The 24,243-nt window shown below is 40.3% G+C and overlaps 1 protein-coding gene across 2 annotated transcripts in view; it reads right to left on the reverse strand.

Annotated features, from left to right (window-relative positions):
* Positions 1-24,243, reverse strand: part of RB1CC1 (RB1 inducible coiled-coil 1) — a 353,042-nt gene that overhangs the window by 192,640 nt on the left and 136,159 nt on the right. For both annotated transcript variants that reach the window (XM_082257759.1, XM_082257760.1), the window contains exons 8-10: positions 6,513-6,697; positions 2,800-2,986; positions 2,193-2,274 (exon numbers count right to left, since the gene is read on the reverse strand). In XM_082257759.1, the coding sequence (XP_082113885.1) occupies positions 2,193-2,274; positions 2,800-2,986; positions 6,513-6,697 (454 nt within the window). The remainder of the gene's footprint in view (positions 1-2,192; positions 2,275-2,799; positions 2,987-6,512; positions 6,698-24,243) is intronic.

The following is a 24,243-nucleotide window of genomic DNA, read 5'->3' on the forward strand; positions in this document are numbered from 1 at the left end:
TGGATCGAAGAGAAATAATATGTACAAGGACAGCATTAACACTGAACTCATAAGAATCACAGTCTGCTGTGTAGTCTGTTTTAACTGTTTATTACCTTCAATCAATTCAGTCAAATCAATTATTGCATTTAGGTTTAGTGCTTCAGGCAGCTGCCCATTATTGAAAAAGCCTCTTTAGAGCTCTGAAATATGTACAAGCTAGATAGTGTAGGCTGCTTTAGGCTCCAAGCGGATGCTGTCATTCCTTCCACTTCTGCTTCCTCAAAGTTGCTCTGTGTTGATTCACAGGCGCTGACTGGCTGATGAAGTGGAAGTGCAACAAGTGAATGGGACAACGATGGAGTAAACACAAAAAGTGTTTTGGAGCCTTAAAGGTTTTGCTTGGTACACTAGAAGTGTCTTGGAGAAGTAAATATAACACAAGCAACCTGCCGATAACTCTTTTGAAAGTCTACTAGACAAATAATATAATATAGGTGTCAGTATAACCGCGGCACATTTATGTGTAGTGTGTGAAACTATAGATGAGACAAATACACTTTGAATGATTGCAATATTACCTTAAGCTTTATACTCTGTGAATTACAATCTGGTCAGCATGTGTTGACTTTAGTTAAATTACTAATTTACAGAACAAATTGTTTGTTTTAATATAAGGTTTACATTTTATAAATATACTATATGCTTATGGAAAAGAATCCTCTACTGTACATGATAATGTTTTATTGATAATTAATTTATTGTAAATATTAATAATGTATATTTGACAATGTATGACTGCATTATTGCCTAGTCCAGGCTATTAGATGCAGAAATCACATAGTGTCATTGAAGGTTCCATTGTCATTGGATTTTTTTACCCGGGGACTCTGGAACCCTAACAATACATGAAACCCTGGCTAAGTGATAAGCATTCCGCCTAGCAGCACTAGGGTCGCCGGTTGAATCCCAACCATGACACTACCTGCCTGGAGTTTGCATGTTCTCCCTGTGCCTGCGTAGGTTTCTTCTGGGTACTTAGGTTTCCTGCCACACTCTAAAGACATGCTGGTAGATGAATTGGATCTGTCTAAATTGATCCTAGTATGTATGAATGTGAGTTAGGAATCTTAGATTGTAAGCTCCTTGAGGGTAGGGACTGATGTGAATTAACAAATGTATATGTGAAGTGCTGCGTAAATTTACATTGCTATATAGGTACCTATAATAATAAAAGACACCAATCTGCCAAAACTTTATAACCACCCACCTAATATTGAGTAGGTCCCCATTTTGCCACCAAAATAGCTCTGACCCACTGAGGCATGGGTGCCAATAAGCTTCTGAGTGTATCCTGTGGTATCTGGCACCAAGCAGTCAGTAGCAAATCCTTTAAAGAGGTTGTAAACCTCAGATTTTTTTTTTTTTAAACGGGGTCCTCATTCCTTCCCTTCCTTGAGTGTTTTCACTATGATGGATACTTGCACTGACCAATATGGAAAGCAGGGGTGAGGGAAGAAAAAATTACATTTGGGTCTATGATGGTAGACAGCTTTTTATAACTCTTGAAGACACAAGTTTTGACCTTCCCTATTCTTTCTGTGTTTGTCCAATCTTAGTAGGTAATAATGAAGGAGTCACACTCTAGTTGGAGATTTGTTCACTTTATGTAAAATCCTTCAGGAGAAAGTGGCACACTAACATTGATTTGTAATGGGTGTAGTTGGTTGGAACAGTGAACCATGGTGGGATCTTTTGCCACCGATGTTCTCCACCATTTTAAGAAGCCAAAATGTTGAGATGTTAAAACCGCCAACCAATCAACAATGAAATAACAGTTTTCAGTAGACTTGACATTTAACTTTGCTTTTGTCCCCAGACAATGAATTTAGTTTGGTCCTTAGAAAAAGAAATAATACAGTTTTAAGTATATTTCAGCAGAAATTAGATACAATCCTAGTGTTTAAACTGACTCTTTCATGTTTAAAAAGTGTCTAATCACAGAGGTTAGCTGCCAGCAACCACTGTGATTGGCTCCTTGCCTTTACTCCATGGTGTGCAGCTGCTGATAACAGCCTTATAATCATAAAGCTATACAACACACTGGGAGTATGCTCTGAAAAATGGATGCTTTTATACATGGTGTGCAAACATGATTAACAGTGTCAGTGCTAAGAGCTGTGGGTACATAATAAACATCAGGCGTTACTTACTAAACAGTTTTCCAAATGTTTCCCTTTTTGCTTTTTCATTTTCATAGAGTGATTTTCCATCTTTTACTAAAGCATTTGCCCACTGTTAAAGAAGCATAAAGAATTGGTTACAATTTGAGGATTCACTCTATCAAAAAAAAAAAAAAAAAAAATATATATATATATATAAGACATTTCCTTTTATTACAGCATCTAGAATATTTTTAAAATAATTATCTAGTTAATGATGAATAGTATCAGGAGAAAAAACACAGCAGAATAATTGTTTAAAAAAACAAAACAAGAGCATGTAAGTTCTGCTATCAGTCTCTCATTTTACAAAGAAATTTGTGGGCTTTACTATCACTTTAACCCCTAAAGCGGGCTTTAGCATGTCTCCTCTCCCCAACTCAAACACATAACCTAACTACCTAACGTTTCTAAATTCAAATATAAGCCCTTACACCATTAATAATAACAACTATTTTGCTAAATATTTACTTTATCCAGTACCAGGAAACCATGCATTGTGCCAAAAGCATGGTGTGCTTAGACCCTAGTTGCAGTAAAATCCACTCCAGTCTACTTGTCATTTTTAAAGGCCCCAAGCAAAACATATCGTACTTACCTCTCTGTAGTGTTTTATGAACATTTTCCTCCTGACAACTTCAACAACCGCTAAGCAATACATTTGAGGAACTGTACTCAATGCCTCAACTATTTTCACCCTTTCAAGAAGCTCCATTAAAAGTCGGAACAAAGCCTGGATTTTTTCCCCATCTTGGTCAGCATGCAGCATTACAAAGCAGCACCACCTGAAAAGCAAGAAATACTTCAATTCAACAATCTTTGCATACTTAAATTTGTTATATTTAGTTCAATTTTGGAGAATGTCTGTGTAACAAGATGCTTCTACATAGAACGTAATTAACTATTTTAATGGGACAGACAAAGAATAAACAGAAATGTCATTCTCCCCTAAAAGAGTACTTCTAACCATAGTGCTCAATAGCACTATTTTTATTTTTTTTACAAATCCTCTCTCGCGACTATAACAAGTGTCCCAGTTCAAAATTTCCCATACCCTCCTGTTCTGGTGACAACTGTAAACATTTTCCCATGAATTTCTGCAACCTTTGTAACCAGGACAAAGAGGGAGAGTTCATCTCCCCAATAAGGACAGTTATAAAATCTGAAACAAAAAATCTAACTCTTCCATACTCAAACCAGGAAAAAAGTTTGGGTTTTAAAAACACTTTAATTAAAATGACCTCTTTAACCTTCATAAAAATGGGTTTATTACCCGTGAAAACCTTTTCTTGGAGTGCATCACAGGACACAGGGTATCCTCATGTCCATTGCAATAAGTTTATTCTGCCACCTTCAGGTGATTGGATGGTGGCAAAAAAGGCAGAAAAAAAAAAAAAAAGACAGGAAATCCCCTCCCAGGCATACCCCTCCCTGGAGGTCATAGCTTCAGTTTTATAGTAAGCAATGAAAGAACAAAGGTGAAGGGTTGGAATCCTTGTGTAATGTGATGTATTCAGAGAAAATGATTATTCAGGTAAACCAATAAATCCTGTTTTCCTAAGCAGACATTCCAAGAAAAGGGTTTCTTTATCTCCATTATGAAAGGGGTGTCCCCAAAGCACTGAATAGCAGGGTAGGGCACACACAGTCAATGGGCCTTCGGGAAGCACAGAGGGAATTAGACTGACAAATTGCAGGGGTCGACTACAGATAAATCTTGACTGCACAAACTGCATTCAAGGTATGAAGCACCCTGTACCTCATCTGGTTAAGATGGAACAATGAGACAAACTTAGTTAAAAAGGACAGCTGAGGCTGTAAAACCCCCTTGTCAGGATGCATCACCAGGAAGGGTTCCTTAACCACTTGCAGACCACGCTATAGCACGGTCGTCCAGTTCTGGGAGGGTGTCTATTGAGGAGAGAAGAAAGCCGGTAACCAGCTAGTGTAAAAGGGGACATCTGCACTGATAATCGGGGCATGGGGCACTTATTATCAGTGTCCTGATTATATCTGCAGCCCATCAGTGCTGCCTATCAGTGCTGTCAATGAGTACCCATCAATGCCACCTATCGGTGTCCATCAGTACTGCCTATTAGTGCCTATCAGAGCAGCCAATCAGTGCATATCAGTGCTGCCTATCAGTGCCCATAAGTACAACCTCATCAGTGCACATCAGTGAAGGAGAAAGATTACCTATTTGCTAAATTATTTTAACAGAAACTAAGAAATACGTTTTTTTTTTCTCCAACATTTTTCGTCTATCTTCATTTGTTTAGCAAAGAATAAAAAAAACCCAATGGTGATTAAATACCACCAAAGGAAAATTAATCCCACGTCATCGCAAGAGCATTGATCGTGAATGCTCAGGGCTCCCTGGTCCTGAATATGATTTTTTCCAACTTCACATTGAATCTGAATGCTAAAAGATCCATGTCTGGGGTTCCCCAACTTTGGCAGAATTCCTTGAACAACTCTGGGTGAAGAAGCCACTCCCTCAGGGTCAGTCATTTACAGGTGAGAAAATACGCCTGCCAATTTTCCACCTTGGGAATTGTGGACAGTGGACAGAACAGGAAATGAAGTTCCACCCAAGACAGGAGAGGATCAATTCATTTAAGACTTTGGTTTCAACAGTCATGCCATTAAAGCCAGAGACTGAGAAGCAGGATGGAAAAGAGGGCTTTGATATAGCAGAAGGGAAAACATTTGGCCTGAAGTGAGACCAGGGGATTAGCAAAGCATCTGGGGCTAGGGCTAGAAGATCCCTGGTTCTGGCAACAGATGTCGTTTGTTGTTGAATCTGGAGGCTGGGATGCCCATATCTTTATTACCCATTTTAGATTGAAGGCATGAAAACATTGGGATGATGGGCCCATTCTCCTTGATCCAGGCCATGGTGGCTGCAGTAGTCTGCTTTTCAATTGTCCACTCCGGGGATGTGAACCCCAGAGATTGCTGGACATATAGTTTCTGTCAACAAAAAAATCTTGTTTGTATCCTTTAAGCCAGACTCCTGATGCCTCCTTGATGGATGATGTAGTCCCCACCTTCTGCATCATCTGACTGGACCCTGATTGGGCCCAGTACTGCAGGTTCAATCAGACAGCTCTGAGATCCAAGATGTTGATGGGGAACCTGATTTTCCCCAGTGATCATGTTTCTTGGACTTTTAGGGATTAGAATACTCCTCCTTTTCCTAAAAGACCGGTGTCTGTTGTGATAACTTTGCAATGATAAAAGAAGGAAGGACTTCCCCACTGTTATGGCTGAGGGGCTGATCTATAAGTTAGGACATTCCCTTCTTGGCTAGGCAGGAGCATAAGTAAACTGAGAGAAGTTAAAAAAAAAGGAAAAAATGGCACAAGAGATTTGTTTAGTGCGTCACAGTAATGGCCCAAGGCAGAAAACTGTGGGAGCGTGAACAGTTCTTAAAAGTTCATGCAAAGAGAAATAGTCCATACAAAGAGAGAAAGAAGCCTTATTTTTCTTGGTTAACTAAATATTTAGATGACATGTTCTTAAATGAAATTGGCAGGATGATATTGTCTTAAAAGAGAATACCATTAGGCCTAAAACTATTATGAAGACTCTCATTGTGGGATAACTCTTGGAACTAAATTCTCAAGTATATGCTCTAAAGAAAGACATTTACTTTTTGAAATGAATAAAGTATTTAAACTATGGGTGATTTTCTCTGTGAACGAGAAAAGGTCCATCACCTTAAGACTCTAGAATAATACTGAGGACTCATAGAATGGGGTCGAGTTATAAGGGAGGCACCGGGGAGGAGGGGGGCGTGTCCTCTAAAGATTTTCAGTATCCAATCAACTGAAAGCACATGCCTATAAGCCATGGTGTGGGAATACTCTGCCTGTGCCATGACTGTACAATTAACATATATATTTTTCTTCTGTATTATACAAATTAAGGTCGATTTTACATTACCATGAATAGCAATAAAGAAAACAACATGGAAAGCATTACAGAAGTTACAATCACACTACAGGTCATCCCTGTGTCTCTCTTACAGCGGGTTCTGGGTGAACTAAATAAGCCCTAGTGATTCTGCAGCAACTGAAGTATCTTGACAGCAGAAAAAATATATTGAGAAGAGAAGATGTTTTCAAAAAGCTGAGGTATGCTGGGAGTGGAAATAGTTATAACAGGCTGCTCTAAAATTTTCTAGTGTCCAATCTCCTAAAGCAGTATAACTCAATGTACCGGAATCTACACCCTGTATCCCATAATAAAAAAAACAAAAAACTTTTCAGCAGTCAAAAAGCACAATAACAACATAATACAGCTTACTTTAGTCTGACTTGTAGATTGTTGGCAAGCTCCTGTTTGGCAGTGGTACATTTCTGCTTGATGTCCAGCAGTTTTCTGTGGTTTGTTAACATAATCATTAATTGGTTTGCATGGCTCAAACACAAATCTGGTAAAACAGAGGGGTCCTTCAAGTTTTCAGCCCGCTTTTGATTGGCTAAAAATCCCTAAAGTAGAACAGGAAAACATATAAGTTACAAGGTTTTCTTAAGTGTAAAATAACACATATATGGTATAGCGTACAAAATTTGAAAAAATTTGTTAAATGAAGGAGGTCAAAAATAGTAAATAACAAGAACCAAACATTAAAACATTGGTATATATGGAGGTAAGAAGCATACATATAAAATAAATAAATTAAAAAAAAAACAGCTCTACATGCGAATTTACATTATCCACTCATAAAACAAATAGTGAATTTGGCATAAATGTTCCAATGAGGAACACGTACAGACCTCCTTATACACGAACACACAGTGTATTAACAGCAGGTAACGGTTCACAGAGTGTCCTTCTTTAGTGTAGAAATCAAACTCATGCCATATGTTCCTTTTCCTTAATCTTCCAGCTCATATCATCACATATATAAATATAACACGCTTGCTGGATTTTTATGAGCACTATTTAAAAAATATCATGCCATGAGAGTGTAACACACACCTCTCTCGTGCCCCTACTCACCAGGAAGAATGGACCCCAGCTTTCCAGCATAAGGGTCTAACAGCTTTAGTCTGGTGAGGGAGTGCTCAAAGGATCTTCTCTCTTCTCCTGTGTCTCCCACAGACTGGTATCTAAAGTATGCAGGTGCCGCTGTAGCTATGCACAATGGCAACTGTCAGAAGGTTGGAAGGACCTAACCAAAGGTGATATAACCCCTTAATCATCAAGCACTACATTACCTTCTTAGAGATATGTGGTTATAGGATACCTTCTTAGAAATAAGAGGTCATATTCAGTAAATCCAATGAGCATGTTATATGTATAATTGTGAAAAATGGAGAAAGAATGTTAAGGAAAAGGGAACATTTGGTATGAGGTGGATTTCTGCACTGGTGAAGTGTGTTGGTGTATGGGAACATCATGTGTTCCTCACTGGGAAATTTATGTTATATACACTATGGGGTTTATTTTAATAGAGGAGTTATTTGAGAAGATTGGTAGCATAATGGGACTTTAAATTATCACGAGAAGCTCACTAAGTAGTTGCTGTTTTGGTGGATAGGGGCTAAGCGCAGGTGTTGTGTGATATTAAGCACCCTACATGAAAGCAAAAATTAAGTTATTTATAGCACCAGAAATGCTAAAGAGGGAGTTAATTAACTGTCCAAATTATATGATATTAAGCACTGCAACCAGTGACAAAGCTTTAGAGAAAACTGTCAAACCCCAAAAATGTAACCTAAGAAAAAAAAGGGAAAAAAAATTTGCATAGGAAGAAGTGACCTTCAGTACACAAAAAAAAAAAAAAAAAAAAAAAAAGTATGTTGACGCATCACATCACCAGATCCAAAGATATAGGCAGCTGAAAGTAAATTCAAATCGTAAGTTTGCCTGCAATTTGCATTTGTTCTTGTAGCCTCCCACCTGAATCTTTATGTAGGTCATTTAATATGTCCCCTCAAAATAACTCAACACACAGCCATTAATGTCTAAATTGCTGGCTACAAAAAAAAGTACACCACTAAGTGAAAATGTCCAAATTGTGCCCAATTAGACCCCGCTGTCATGTGACTCATTAGTGTTACAAGGCCTCAGGTGTGAATGGGGAGCCGGTGTGTTAAATTTGATGTTATTGCTCTCACTCTCTGGTCACTGGAATTTCAACATGGCACCTCATGGCAAAGAACTCTCTGAGAATATGAAGAAAAGAATTATTGCTCTTCATAAAGATGGCCTCGGCTATAGGAAGATTGCCAAGCCCTGAAAATGAGCTGCAGCACAGTGGCTAAGACCATACAGTGGTTTAACAGGACAGGTACCCTCTCAGAACAGGCCTCACCATGGACCAAAGAAGTTAAGTGCACATGCTCAGCATCATATCCAGAGGTTGGCTTTGGGAAATAGATGTATGAATGCTGCCAGCATTGCTGCAGAGGTTGAAGGGGTGTGGGGTCAGCCTGTCAGTGCTCAGACCACACGCCACACACTGCATCAAATTGGTCTGCAAGGCTGTCGTCCCAGAAGGAAGCCTCTTCTGAAGATGATGCACAAGAAAGCCTGCAAACATTTTATTGAAGACAAGCAGACTAAGGACATGGATTACTGGAACCATGTCCTGTGGTCTGGTGAGACCAAGATAAACTTATTTGGTTCATATGGTGTCAAGCATGTGTGGCAGCAACCAGGTGAGGAGTACAAAAACAAGTGTGTCTCGCCTACAGTTAAGCATGGTGGTCGGAGTGTCATGGTCTGGGGCCGCATGAGTACTGCCGGCACTGGGGAGCTAAAGTTCATTGAGGGAACCATGAATGCCAACATGTACTGTGACATACTGAAGCAGAGCATGATCCCCTCCCTTCGGAGACTGGGCTGCAGGGCAGTATTCCAACAAAATTACCGAAAACACACCTTCAAGACAAACACTGCCTTGCTAAAGAATGCGAGAGTAAAGGTGATGGACTGGCCAAGCATGTCTCGGACTTAAACCCCATTGAGCATCTGTGGGGCATCCTCAAACGGAAGTTGGAAGAGCGCAAGGTCTCTAACATTCACCAGGTCCGTGATGCCAAAGTGTCAATATTTTGTATGGCCACCACTATTTTCCAGCACTGCCTTCTTGGCCCTCTTGGACGTGGAGTTCACCAGAGCTTCATAGGTTTCCACTGGGGTCCTCTTCCACTCCTCCATGACAAAACCATGGAACTGATGGATGTTAGAGACCTTGCGCTCCTCCGCCTTCTGTTGGGAGGATGCCCAACAGATGGTCAATAGGGTTTAGGTCTGTAGACATGCTTGGCCAGTCCATCCCCTTTACCCTCAGCTTGTTTAGCAAAGCAGTGGTCATCTTGAAGGTGTTTGGGGTCGTTATGTTAGAATACAGCCCTGCAGCCCAGTCTCTGAAGGGAGGGGATGCTTCAGTAGGTCACAGTACATGTTGGCACTTATGGTGCCGGCAGCACTCATGCAGCCCAAGACCATGACTTCCCCACCATCATGCTTGACTGTAGGCAAGACACACTTGTCTTTGTACTCCTACCCTGGTTGCCGCCACACACGCTTTACACCATCTGAACCAAAAAAGTTTATCTTGGTCTCATCAGACCACATGACATGGTTCCAGTAATCCATGTCCATAGCCTGCTTGTTTTCAGCTAACTATTTGCGTGAGACCTGTCCTGTTAAACCGCTTTATGGTCATGGCCACCGTGCTGCAGCTCAGTTTCAGTGTCTTGGCAATCTTCTTGTAGCCTAGGCCATCTTTATGTAGAGCAACAATTCTTTTTTTCAGATCCTCAGAGAGTTATTTGCCATAAGGTGCCATGTTGAACTTCCAGTTAACAGCATGAGAGAGTGAGAGCGATAACACCAAATTTAACAGACCTGCTCCTCATTCACAACTGAAACCTTGTAACACTAACGAGTCACATGACACCGGAAAGAGAAAATGACTAGTTGGGCCCAGTTTGGATATTGTCACTTAGGGATGTACTTACTTTTGTTGCCAACGGTTTAGACATTAATGGCTGTGTGTTGAGTTATTTGAGGGGACAGCAAATTTACACTGTTATTCAAGCTGTACACTCACTACTTTACATTGTAGCAAAGTGTCATTTCTTCAGTGTTGCCACATGAAAACATATGACAAAATATTTACAAAAAATGTGAGGGGTGTACTCACTTTTGTGAGATACTGTATATATATTTTTTTTCTTTCTTCAAATCTTCAAATATCTGCATTTAAATTTTAACTTTTTTTAAGTTTGCAGCTTCAGAACAGCCTTTAGCTCTAAAGTTTAGTGATGTCACATGAGAGAACGAAAGGTTTAAGGTCACAAAACTGTTTTACTTTTACTTAACAATGCAGACTTTCTTTATCTGTCGCAGTAAGTCTAGACATCTTCTCACAAAAACTTTATATGATTACTGTGGTCTGCCTGGGGGACAATAATGTATAATAGCAGTGAAAGCAATTAAAGTGAACTTCGACTAAAATTAAGAAAATTAATAAATAGATTACCAAAAGCATTGGGACACCTGCCTTTGCGCACACACGAACTTTAATGGCATCCCGGTCTTAGTCCATAGGGTTTAATATTGAGTTGGCCCACCCTTTGCTACTAGAACAGCTTCAACTCTTCTGGGAAGACTGTCCACAAGGTTTAGGAATGTGTCACCATTCTTTCAGAAGGACATTTGTGAGGTCAGGCACTGATGTGGGCGAGAAGGCCTGGCTCGCAGTCTCTGCTTTCATTCATCCCAAAGGTGTTCTATCAGGTTTAGGTGCAGGCCAGTCAAGTTTCTCCAACCCAAAATCACTCAGCCATGTCTTGCTTTGTGCCCTGGTCCAAATCATTTGGTGGAGGGGGGATTATGGTGTGGGGTTGTTTTTTAGGGGTTAGGCTTGGCTCCTTCATTCTTGTAAAGGTAACTCTTAAGGCGTCAGCATACCAAGACATTTTCGACAATTTCATGCTCCCAACTTTGTGGGAACAGTTTGGGGATAGCCCCTCCCTGTTCAAACACGACTGAGAACCAGTGTACAAAGCATGGTCTATAAGGACATGGATGAGTGAGTTTGGGGTGGAGGAACTTGACTGGCCTGCACAAAGTCCTGATCTCAACCCCACAGAACACCTTTGGGATGAATTAGAGCAGAGACTGCAAGCCAGGTCTTCTCATTCAACTACGGTGCCTGACCTCACAAATGCGCTTCTGGAAGAATGGCCAAACATTACAATAGGAACACTCCTAAACTTGTGGACAGCCTTTCCAGAAGAGTTGAAGCTGTTATAGCTGCAAAGGGTTGGCCAACTCAATATTGAACCCTACAGACTAAGACTGGGATGCCATTAAAGTTCATATGCGTGTAAAGGCAGGTGTCCCAATACCTTTGACAATATAGTGTATATTCACAGTACTGTGCAAAAGGTTTAGGCAGGTGTAAAGAAATGCTGTAAAGTAGGAATGCTTTCACAAACATATATTTTAATTGTTTCTTTTTTTCAATTTACAAAATTCAAATTAACCACTTAAGGACCAAGCCTATTTCTGTCACTTGTTTACAAGTTAAAATCAGTATTTTTTGCTAGAAAATTACTTAGAACCCCCAAAAATCATATATTTGTTTTTCTTTTAGCAGGGACCCTAGAGAATAACATTGGAGATTGTTGCAATACTTTATGTCACGCCATATTTGCGCAGTGGTCTTACAAACGCAGTTTTTTCTGGGAAAAAAATACACTTTTTTTTCTATAACTAAGTAAATTGATAAAATTTCATGCTTCAAAATTGTGTACGCTTATGGAATGGCTACAAACATTGCTACTTAAAAATCTCCAAAGGCGTCGCTTAAAAAGAGGGGGGTCTAGTGCTAAAATGATTGCTCTCGCTCTTAACGGTCACGGTGATACCTCACGTGTGGTTTGAACACCATTTACATATGTGGGCGCGACTCTGCGCGAGCTCGGAGAAGCGTGGCGCCTTAATTTTTTTTTTTCTTATTTATTTTACTTTTTATTTTTGCACTGTCCCTTTAAAAAAAATAATTTTTGATCACTTTTATTCCTATTACAAGGAATGTAAACATCCCTTGTAATATAAATAAGCAGGACAGGCCCTCTTTAATTAGAGATTTGGGGTCAGAAAGACCTCAGATCTCACATCTACACTAAAAAGCAATTAAAAAAAAAAAGGAATTTTTTAACAAAAAAGAATAGACCCTTTAAGGTAGTTGGGCGGAAGCGACGTATGTCGTCACTCTGGTCCTCCAAGGCCATAGAGTCAAGTAGGGGCCATCTTGCCATCACTGGACTTCCTGCACAGCACCTGAGAGTTTTCCCAGCTACCGGCTCCGGTAAGCGGGGAAAACAACCAGGAAGCAGAAGGGGGGGGGGGGGGGTGGTGGGCACCTCTCCCACCGCGTATAAAAGTGATCCCGTGGCGAATATGGGACCACTTTTATGATAAAGAGGACTGCCAGCCATGTAGAGAATTACCGGGGTTATGGCAGCTATCGGCCATATTTAATGTCAAAGTAGTGATGTAAATACACGGTGGGCAGTCCAGAAGTGGTTACGTCAACAGAAGTAACATCTGAATCAAATCAATATTTGGCGTGACTACCCTTCGGCTTCAAACCAGCATCAATTCATCTAGGTAGACTTAAACACAGTTTTTGAACTTGGCAGGTAGGTTGCTGCAAACATCTTGGGGAATTAACAACAGATCTTCTGTGGATGTAAGCTGCCTCAGTTCATGTAATCCCAGACAGACTTGATGATGATGAGATCAGGGCTCTGTGGAGGCCAAACCATCACTTCCAGGACTCCTTGTTCTTCTTTACACTGAAGATAGCTCTTTATGACATTGTCTGTATGGTTGGGGTCATTGTCCTGCTGCAGAATACGTTTGGGGCCAATCACACGCCTCCCTGATGGTATGGCATGATGGATAAGTACCTTCTTGCATTTCTCAGCAATGGGGACACCATTGATCCTGACCATAGCTCCAACTCCTTTTGCAGAGCTCCAGTTCGCTTGGTTTCCACCATTGCTATGGGTGAGGGCACTCTCCTGTGAAGTACTCATGGAGTAGGGAGCGAAATATAGGGTAAGCATGTTTGAGAAGGAAGGTGCAGACTGTCCTGTAACAAAGTCTTTGTTGCAAAAGGCTGGCAAGAAGTGTCTGAGTACCTTATGAGGGCTCTAAGCAGAAGAGGCAATAAAGTGTGTAACCTCTGGTGTGATGTAACATCTGGTTATCCACATGAAACTAAGCTGTAACTGGTTGAGTTTTAGCGCCACGTTTGAAGTTTACACTGTAAAGTGAATATATTCCAAACATAGTCCCTGTTTTTACTGGAACTACTAGATACAGGGTGGCCTGGTCTTACCTGTTCACTTTACTAGTAACAAAATAGGATCCAGGTTTGACCCTATTCCCTATGAGGGGGATAGAAAACAGCCCTGGACCTTTATAACACCCTGTGGCACAAAATGACATGGTGAGCTGCCATGCTGTGCTTAAAGCAACATCACAGTCCGCCCCCACAGCATAGGGTCCAGCTCTCAAGGTTTTACCAGGGTTGCGCCAATCCAGATGCACTGCTTCTTTTGCAGTTGAATTACTGGAGAATCAGAAGGTACAATAATAAAAGTATTTAAGCTAAGAGTGATTTCTTTGTAAGGGATGAGAGGTTCATCACCTTAGGATACTAGTAAAAAAAAAAAAAAAAAAACTGTGGACTCACAGAGTGAGGTAGGTGTATAGGAGACATGCCCAGGTGGTGTGTCCCCCGAAGCTTCATCATTAGTCTCTATGTTTTGAAGAAATGGATAGGGAGTGGGTTTGAGTAGTTTAGCAAGACAGCTGGGCGATGCCGACATCACTGAGTCCACAAAAATCTGCATGTCAGCCCACAACAGGATTTAAAAGTTAAGTGTTTCTGGCAAATTAACCGGAATTTTTCCATACCTGCAGGGTCTTGAAAGGGATAAAACACTGAAAAATTTTCAAAGATGTACTGATTTTCTTATATATATATTTTTTTGTCCTAACGCTTTAAGCCACATTGTTCAATCCATCAGAATCCACATATACCATTAGTTTAAAAGAAGGCACAATTTGTATGGTGGGAAATAATGTTAATTTAAATGGCCAACAATTTATAACATCAGAAAAGAAGATGCAGGGAATGCACCATATATCTCTGATAAAACGTATTTTTGAATACACACTATCATTTGATTTACATTGCACTGGTCATGAAGCTGATTAGCAACAAGTTCAGCATAATGTTATCTGTAACTTAAATCCCGCAGTGGGATTTCACATTAAAACCAGCCATGTCAGGCAATGACAGGCTAGACAGCAGATGGAACCTAGTCCAAGTACATGACAGAACTTATTTTCGATGCTATTTTACAGTGAGACTGCACCAAGCACCCAGCATGTTCTCACAGAAACAGCAAAGTGGGATTCCACAACAAAATCTGCACATCATGTGTGTCCTAGCCCGAGATCTTAGCATAGACGTTGTTATATTCAGATCAGTAGAAAAAATAGAGTCGTTTAAAGTTACCCTTGAATGTGAAATGGGTAAACGATTGTTAATACAAAATATTTTCTTTGGCAAACAATGCCACAAAAACTTGCGGAAATTGAATTTTAGGTTGTTTTCATGGGACAATCAATCTTTTTTTCTTGTTTATTTTCCAATGTAAATACGGTAAATCAAATGTTTTTTTTTAACAGCATTCAGGCAGGGCTGTACCTGGAATCATCGTTTGTATATCATCTGACACTATTAGATCAATGCTTTTTTTTTTTTTTTTATCTATTCTGAAGAGAAGATCGTTAGTTTGTGGAGTGATCTTTTGTGTGGAAAGTCTGGCAAGCAGTTTCTGTTTAGGAGCAGCAAAAGAAATGCTGATTGGTTTTCAAAGATTCCTGCACTATGGCCTTAAAAAAGTGTGTCAAAGAACACATATTTCATTTATTAATCTGTTGAACAACCACTAAGAAGCTCCAGTGGTAAGATCTCACCATAAGCAATCCTCTGTCAACTTAGGTGACAGAGACTCACTTGTTCTGTTGCAACAAAAAAAGTTTCAGAGCACTTTTTTTGCCCTCCTTTAACCACTTTACCACTAGAGGATTTTGCTGTCTTACGTCTGGGCCACTTTTTGCGATGCGGCACTGTGCGACTTTAAAGTGGAGTTCCACCCTAATTTTATACTTACCTCCATCTTCTCGCTCCGGGTCACCTGGAAAAGAAATGGATAATCGCATTTTTTTTTTTTACTTACCTCGTAGCGAAGAAAATATGCTTACCTTACTTCCTTCTACCTCCTTCCTCGGCCGCGGCCCGTCGTCACTTCCTGGCTCTGCAATGATTCCTGGGAGCTGAACGTCATAGCTCCCAGGAATCATTGCGCCTGCACCGGCCCCCAGAAGCTGTGGAGGGATGACGCGCGCGCACCGGAAGTGAGGGCGGGGCCGGCGCAGGGCATCGAGGGACCGAAGAAGGCGGAAGAGGATGCCGAAGAGGATCTCGCTGGCTTCAAGCTGCCCACATCTGAGATGGCAGCGCTGGACAAGACCTTTTCAAGGTAAGTATTTGTCCTAACAGGTAAGTGCAACACGGGACAGATCAGAGGCTAGCCATTGTGGAATGCACTAGCCCTGACTGTCCCGTGGGTATTTTTAAAAAAAAAAAAATTCCAGGGTGGAACTCCGCTTTAACTGAAAATTGCGCGGTCGTGCGACGCCATACCCAAACTAAATTTACGTCCTTTTTTTCCCACAAACAGAGCTTTCTTTTGGTGGTATTTGATTTTTACTTTTTGCGCTATAAACAAAAAAAGAGCGCAAATTTTGAAAAAATAACAATATTTTTCACATGAAATTCCCCCCAAAAAAATGTAAAAATCAAATTTTTTTTTAATTTTTGGCCAATTTGTTTTCTGCTAACTATGTTTGGTAAAAAAAAATCACAATAAGCGTATTTTGATTGGTTTGCGCAAAAGTTATTGCGTTTACTAACTAAGGGAAAGATTTCTGTCATTTTTGGTGTTTTTTTTAATGGAGGCGATCTGCGATTTTTTTTGCGGGACTGCGACATTGTGGCGGACAGATCGGACTCTTGACTGACATTTTTGACACTTTTGGGGGTACCAGTGACATTACTACAGTAATCAGTGCTATATATATGATGCACTGTTACTGTAAAAATGACACTGGCAGGGAAGGGGTTAATTTTATTGGAGAGGGGGGGGTTAATGTATGCCTGGTGCTTACTAATGTTTGTGGGGGGAGGTGACTGAGTGACACAAGGACAGATTGCATGTTCAGCTATGCTGAACCCTGCAATCTGACCCTCCCTGTCACTTAGGACATCCGCCCGCTTTGTTTACACAAGCGGGCGGATTTCCACGCTAGATCCCCGACGATCGGGGAAGAGCAGCGGCGATTGCCGCTGCTCCTCCCCTGGCCCGACTCCCGCTGTGACTAAATACAGCGGGAGCGAGCCTCCGGCGCCGCGCGCCGCCGAGAGAGGGGAGAGTCTGACGACGTAGGTCTACGTCGCCAGACGATAACGAACCACTTTGCCGCAGTAGTGCTCGAGTGAGCAGACGGCAAGTGGTTAAAGCAACTTGGAAGTGGAAATATACTTGCGCAATCTATTACTTAGGTGACACCAGGTTCCTTTTCAGTTGTACCGATTCCTGGAAAGCCTAGGTGCTCCAATATGTAGAGCATTCCTGGATTAGGTGGTTTGAGGGCCTTCACCTCCTAAGTCCTACTACTTGCCAATGCGTTTGCCCATAACAGTTATGGACCATCAGCAAAGCCTAAAGCTGGCCATACATGGGTTGAATTCCAAACAAATTTTCTTTAGAAAATCAGAAATGTGCGTTTTGTGATTCGTTGCTTTGGAAATTTGACCAACCAAGCTTTCAATTTCACCTCATGTTGCTACAGAAAATAATTTTCATGGCTGGGAATCTTCTTTTCTTTCCAGGTCACAGCTTATTCACAGTTATTTTTCAATTATATTTCTTGCACGATTCTCCCATCTTTGATTAGAATTTTGTTTGTTTTTTCAAAAAAATTCCAACATGCTCGATCACTCAAGTTAAATTCTTCTTTACAATTTTCATAAGAAAATTATTTCGGAATTCGATCCATGTATGGTCTACTTAAAGCGGAGTTCCACCCAAAAGGGGAAGCACCGCTTATTCGCAACCTCCAGCCCCCCCATTGCCACACCTGGCACTTTTTGGGGGGAGCGGATACCTGTCAAAACCAGGTACCCGCTCCCACTTTCAGTTAAGATCGCCACACAGTGATTGCAGCGATCCACAAAATTTGCAGCCCCTCTGCCTTTCCTTTCCGCTGCCTTCTGGGAGACACACAGGTCCCAGAAGACAGGAAAGACCATTTGAAAAGTGCAGTGCGACTCGTGCATGCACAGTAGGAAGCAGGCTGTGAAGTCTCAAGGCTTCACTTACTTTTTCCCTTAGTGAAGATTCCAGCGCTGCACCCTAAGCTGATTGACAAATTGGCTAGGGGTGCTGACATCGCGGAATATCTGGACAGGTAAGTATCTCTATATTAAAATTCAGCAGCTACAGTATATGTAACTGCTGACTTTAATTTTTTTTTTTTTTAACAGGCTGGAACTCTGCTTTAAGAGGTGGGAAGGGGCAGGGCCAGGTGCTTGTCCAATCTAATCCAAGAAGGTTCTATGTATCAGTACAAAAACAAGTAAAATCTCCTGTGCTCAAATGCTGCGTTAAAGAGACAAGTGTATTGCTGGCATCTAGGCTCTTGCTGCCCTCTATGGACGAATGGTATCCATATGAACTGAAAACATAGAAACAAGAGAAGGGCGCACCGACCTAGTGCAATATCACAAGACATTTATTGGAAAAAAGAAATGCCATACATTATACTCACAAATGTATGCTGAAAGTATGCATATAAAAACTCCTTTTGCAATCAGGAGACCTCCAGGACAAGGATGCTTTTCAGTAAAGCAGGAGGACTGGAAGGCGTCTGTGGTGATGGGGCTGACACGTTTCAAGGGAGAACCCTTTTTACTCGAGCCATGGCTCTGAAGAAGAGGGTTCTCCCTTGAAACGTGTCAGCCCCATCACCACGGACGCCTTCCAGTCCTCCTGCTTTACTGAAAAGCATCCTTGTCCTGGAGGTCTCCTGATTGCAAAGCATACGTTTGTGAGTATAATGTATGGCATTTCTTTTAATTTTCCAATAAATGTCTTGTGATATTGCACTAGGTCCGTGTGCCCTTCTCTTGTTTTCTATGTATCAGTACACCCAAGCATTTCTGACACCAAAGGTAATATAACTGAAGATTACATGAAGTGCAGGCACCTGGAGGGGTCTACCTATGTAATAGCAGCAGTATAGTGGAACAAAATATTACATTTCTGGTTTACTTTAAAGAGAACCTGTGATGAAAGACATAGCAATGCAGCATTTCCTGACCCCTGTCCAGAAATGTTAGTCATGCAAACCATCTGCTTTCGCTGCTTAGAAATTGAACAAAAACTTACACAATTAAGCTTTGTGGAATAGAACAATGACATAACTTTTAAGGGTCAAACATCAAGCCACAGAATCAGCATGAGAGACAGACAGATCACTCTTTTCTTTTTGATTGGAAATTGAAATGGACATACACATATATTTCAAAGTAAGTTATAATGTAACAGTCTAACAGAGAGTGATATGGTAATTGCCACAGCAAGTGGTAAGAGTCAGCTGCAGTGGTCTCTTCACTAGGATGATTCATGAAACTGACAGGTCACTCGGTCCACCAAAAATACAAAAAAGGTAACAACAGCCAGATCAAATGACCATTTAAATAAGCACATCTGCAGTATACATAGAAACAATAAATACAAACTGTGTATACAAGGACTCTATCAAGTGAGTTTTAAATATTACTAATGTATCCAGTTACAGGAACACAGTCTTCAAACTGCAAAGCTTTATTCAGCAACAATACCTGCTGGACAAAGAGGACAGTCCCAAATACATTCCAGTGCCCATGCACAGACAGTAATCCCTAAAGTTTGTGAAAGAGTCAATTGTTTACATATTTCCAGCGATCACTGTAAAAATGATCATATTACTTCATGCCTTAATGGAAAATATTCAAAATACTTTCCACCTGTGATCTATCAACCTGAGCCAAGCAAGAATATCATATAGCAGTTATTTGTTTATGGACTTGGGCCAAGTAGCTACTGCTTATTTTCAGCTTTAGCTATACACTTAAATGTTATTGGCCACTATCTAAGGAAAATAATGGCAATCATTTCCAGAGGTTTGTGTAAAACATGAAAACTTTCAAAGAGTTTTTAAAAAAAACTTCAAAAACAAACCTAATAAAAAAAAAACCCCAAAAACTAAAAAGGGTTTATGTAATAAAAGTTAGGTAAACTGCACACACTAACCACAAAAAAAGGAAAATTTTAGGTTTAATTATGCTGTACCTTGTACATATTAAAGGGAAAAAGGTGAAAACTGGATAAGAAAAGCCTTATAAGTCATAAAATTTTATGTAAATTCCAGTATCTCTCTCCACCCCCTCATATTGCTTGAAGTAAGCCTAATTGTGTCTTTAAAGTGGCACTCCGGGTAAACATTTGTTAGTAACATGTGCTGTGTAACAAATAGTTAACTCTCATGAGGTGTATGGCACCTCCAGGATTGCTACCCCTTTTTAAATATTTGCAGTTGTATTCATGTTGGACAGGATAGCTTTTGCTACCCTTTCGGCCGGCTGCAACCATGTTTTTTTAAAAAAAGATATGTTTGACTGAAGTTCTGCTTTAAAGTCTTATTAAATTATCAGTTTATTTTTATCTAAATACATTCCAGGTACAGCAAAGCATAAGGTGTGCAATGTCTTATTATTTGTTTTCTTTAAAAATCAGCCAAACCCTAAGTAGAAAAGCCTGTCCCCTTTCAGCCTGCCACAGAATGGGCCACTTGCATTGAGTAAGGACGCAGGGGCCTCTCTGCAAAGGTCTGATATGCCCACTAATAAGTCAGTCCTATGGCTATGCAAACATAAAAGTTAATAATTCCCCTAATCAGAGACCTCTGGCTCACTAAGGGCATGCCAGGCCTCAGCAAAGTGATCATTGCTTACTCACATAAAGTCCCAAAATTGCCCATTTCTTATAACTCACAAAGAGCAAGGGTCCCACTCTGCAGAAGTATGGCAGGGAAAAGGTTTTTCTACTCAGGCTGTGACTGATTTTTGAAGCTGAAGTTTAAGTGTTGCGATTTCTATAGTTACAGTTGGCATTTAAAAGAATCACCCCCTTAAAAATATCCACATTTTGTTGCTTTGCAGCCTGAAATGAAGACAGACACCGTTTTTGTTTTATCCATCTGTGTTTACTCAGTGCCAATTAAAACATTGAAGTGAAAGATATAACACCAACAAGTTAGAGAAAAATAAAACAAATTTAAAAAAACAGACTCACCGAGTTGGAAAAAGGATCACCCCGCATGTGTCAGTAATTTGTTGAACAATCTTTTGCTTTAATTACAGCCTTTAGTCTCTTGGGATAAGTCTCTACTAACTTTGCAATATTTGTCCAGTCTTCTTTGCACTACTTCTCAAGTTCAGTTAAATTTGATGGTGACCGTTTGTGGACTGCAGTCTTCAAGTCATTCCAAAGATTTTCACCGGGGTTTACGTCTGGGCTCTGACTAGGCCATGCAAGGACATTGACCTTTTTTTCCCTTTAACCACTGTGAGGTCATTTTTGCTGTGTGCTAGGAATGGTGTTATTTGCAAGGTGAGCTGTATTGGATTTCGGCCAAATAATTCAACTTTTTTAGTCTCATCTGAACTCAACGCCTACTTCCATGTGGTGTCAGAATCTTCAAGGTGTGTTTTGGCAAAGCTCAATCGTGACTGCATGTAGCCTTTCTTGAGGAGTGGCATTTTTCTTGCAACCCTCCCATACAAGCCACATTTATGGAGAACTTGTGATATTGTTTTCACATACACACAATGACCCCACTTTGTCATAAATTCTTGTAACGGTTTCAGAGTTGCTGTAGGCCTCTTGGTAGCCTCTCTGACCAGTTTCCTCCTGGCTCTTTTATACAGTTTAGACCGATGCCCTGACCCTGGGAAGGTCTGTGTTGTACCAAATACTTTCCACTCCTTAATAATAGACATAACTGTGCTTCTAGGCATTGATTAAGCCTTTTACATTTTTTGGTATCTATCTCCTGACTTGTGCCTGTCCACAACTTTATACCGGAGATCTTTTGACAGCGCTTTGCCACCCATAAATATTTTTTTGTTTTGCTCAGTTGCACTATCAGGGACTGAAATGTTCCAGGAAAGCTCTTTTCATGCTGAGCTAATCAAAATGACCACAGCTGTTCACAGTAGAAAGTTAAATGGGTTTATGTGCCATTGAGAAGGTGATTAGCTACAGCTTCAAAAAACAGTATGTGAACCCTTTGGAATGATATGGATTTCTGCACAAATTGGTCATAAAATGTGATCTGATCATCATCTAAGTCACAACAATAGACAATCACAGTCTGCTTAAACTAATAACACACAAAAAATGAAATGCTGCCATGTTTTTATTGAACACAAAATGTAAACATTCACAGTGCAGGTGGGAAAAGTATGTGAACCCCGAGACTAATGACATCTCCTAGAGCTAATTGGAGTGAGATGTCAGCCAACTTGAGTCCAATCAATGAGATGAGATTGGAGGTGTTGGTTACAGCTGCCCTGCCCTATAAAAAACACACACCAGTTCTGGGTTTGCTTTTCACAAGAAGCATTGCCTGATGTGAATGATGCCTTGCACAAAAGAGCTCTCAGAAGACCTACGATTAAGAATTGTTGACTTGCATAAAGCTGGAAAGGGTTTTAAAAGTATCTCCAAAAGCCTTGCTGTTCATCAGTCCACGGTAAGACAAATTGTCTATAAACGGAGAAAGTTCAGTACTGCTGCTACTCTCCCTAGGAGTTGCCGTCCTGTAAAGATGACTGCAAGAGCACAGCGTAGACTGCTCAATGAGGTGAAGAAGAATCCTAGAGTGTCAGCTAAAGACTAACAAAGGTCACTGGCAAATGCTAACATCCCTGTTAGCCAATCTACAATATGTAAAACACTAAACAAGAATAGATTTCATGGGAGGATACCACAGAGGAAGCCACTGCTGTCCAAACAAAACATTGCTGCACATTTACAGTTTACACAAGAGATGAAAGATGAAACCAAAGTGGAGTTGTTTGGAAGAAACACACCACACTATGTGTGGCGAAAAAGAGGCACAGCACACCAACAGCAAAACCTCATCCCGACTGTGAAGTATGGTGGTGGGGGCATCATGGTTTGGGGCTGCTTTGCAGCGTCAGGGCCTGGACAGATTGCTATCATCGAAGGAAAAATGAATTCCCAAGTTTATCAAGACATTTTGCAGGAGAACTTAAGGCCATCTGTCTACCAGCTGAAGTTCAACAGAAGATGGGTGTTGCAACAGTACAATGACCCAAAGCATATCAACAACAGAATGGCTTAACAGAAGAAAATACGCCTTCTGAAGTGGCCCAGTCAGAGTCCTGACCTTAACCCGATTGAGATGATGTGGCATGACCTCAAGAAAGCCATTCACAGCAGACATCCCAAGAATATTGCTGAACTGAAACAATTCTGTAAAGAGGAATGGTCAAGAAATACTCCTGACCATTGTGCACGTCTGATCTGCAACTACAGGAAACGTTTGGTTGAAGTTATTGCTGCCAAAGGAGGTTCAACCAGTTATTAAATCCAAGGGTTCACATACTTTTTTCCACCTGCACTGTGAATGCTTACATGGTGTGTTCAATAAAAACATGGCAACATTTCATTCTTTGTGTGTTATTAGTTTAAGCAGACTGTGATTGTCTATTGTTGTGACTTAGATGATGATGATCAGATCACATTTTATGACCAATTTGTGCAGAAATCCATATCATTCCAAAGGGTTCACATACTTTTTCTTGCAGCTGTATACCTTATTGAGTTTACAAGTCATTTTAAGGCAGGAGTGATCCTTTTTCCAACTCAGTGATTCTGTTTTTGGATTTTTTTTCTGACATGTTGGTGTTATATCTTGAACTTGGACATTATAATGTGCACAGTGTAAATACAGCTGGATAAAACAAAAAACCGTGTCTGTCTTAATTTCCGGCTGCAAAGCAACGAAATTTAAACATTTTAAAGGGGGTGATTCTTTTCTACACCCACTGTATATTGGTCCAGCTTCAGGGTCTCAAATCAAGTGGCTATGACAGAAATATCAAAACAATACAGCGACAATCACTAGTTACATTTAAAGAAAGATACATATAACTATGTATATAATGTATTGTCACATTAAAGTGACACCAGACAATATCCGTATTCACCAAAAAAATGCATACTAATCAACTATGCATTGGCCCTGTAATCTATTTTCTAAGAAATGGTTTCTTATTCTGTTTTTCTGCCTCCTTGCACTGTCCTCCATGAGCATCCCAACCTCTCATTTTCCCCCTTACTTAGTTTCTGTCACGTGCATTGCTCTATGCACACTACAAATTCCCACAGTTCAGTGTCCCTAGTCTATCTTGTGAGCAGGCAAAAGAGGGTGGCTATGTTCTTACATACATTGGGACAATGGAGAACAAACATAGCCACCCTAAAACAGAAAGTCAGATCACAACTAAAAAAAATTTAAAAAAAAATGGTTATTTAGAGCATAAGAAGGTAAGAATACATACTTGAATAGATTTTTTTTTTATCAGTTTAGTATCACTTTAGTTTATGTCTTCTGTATCTCTCTGAAATTCAGCTTTAAAGCGTATTTCCACTTTTGAAGGCAAATTTGAGAAAGCCCCACTATATGTTTGGTATGGTATGTGTTTTAAATATTTCTTACCTTTAGGATGTTTATGAGGAGGAGGTTTCATGAATAAACACAAAGTTTTTTTTAACAATGTTATAATGCC

Source organism: Pelophylax lessonae (assembly GCF_965119305.1).
Source record: "Pelophylax lessonae genome assembly, chromosome: 5".
NCBI lineage: Eukaryota > Metazoa > Chordata > Amphibia > Anura > Ranidae > Pelophylax > Pelophylax lessonae.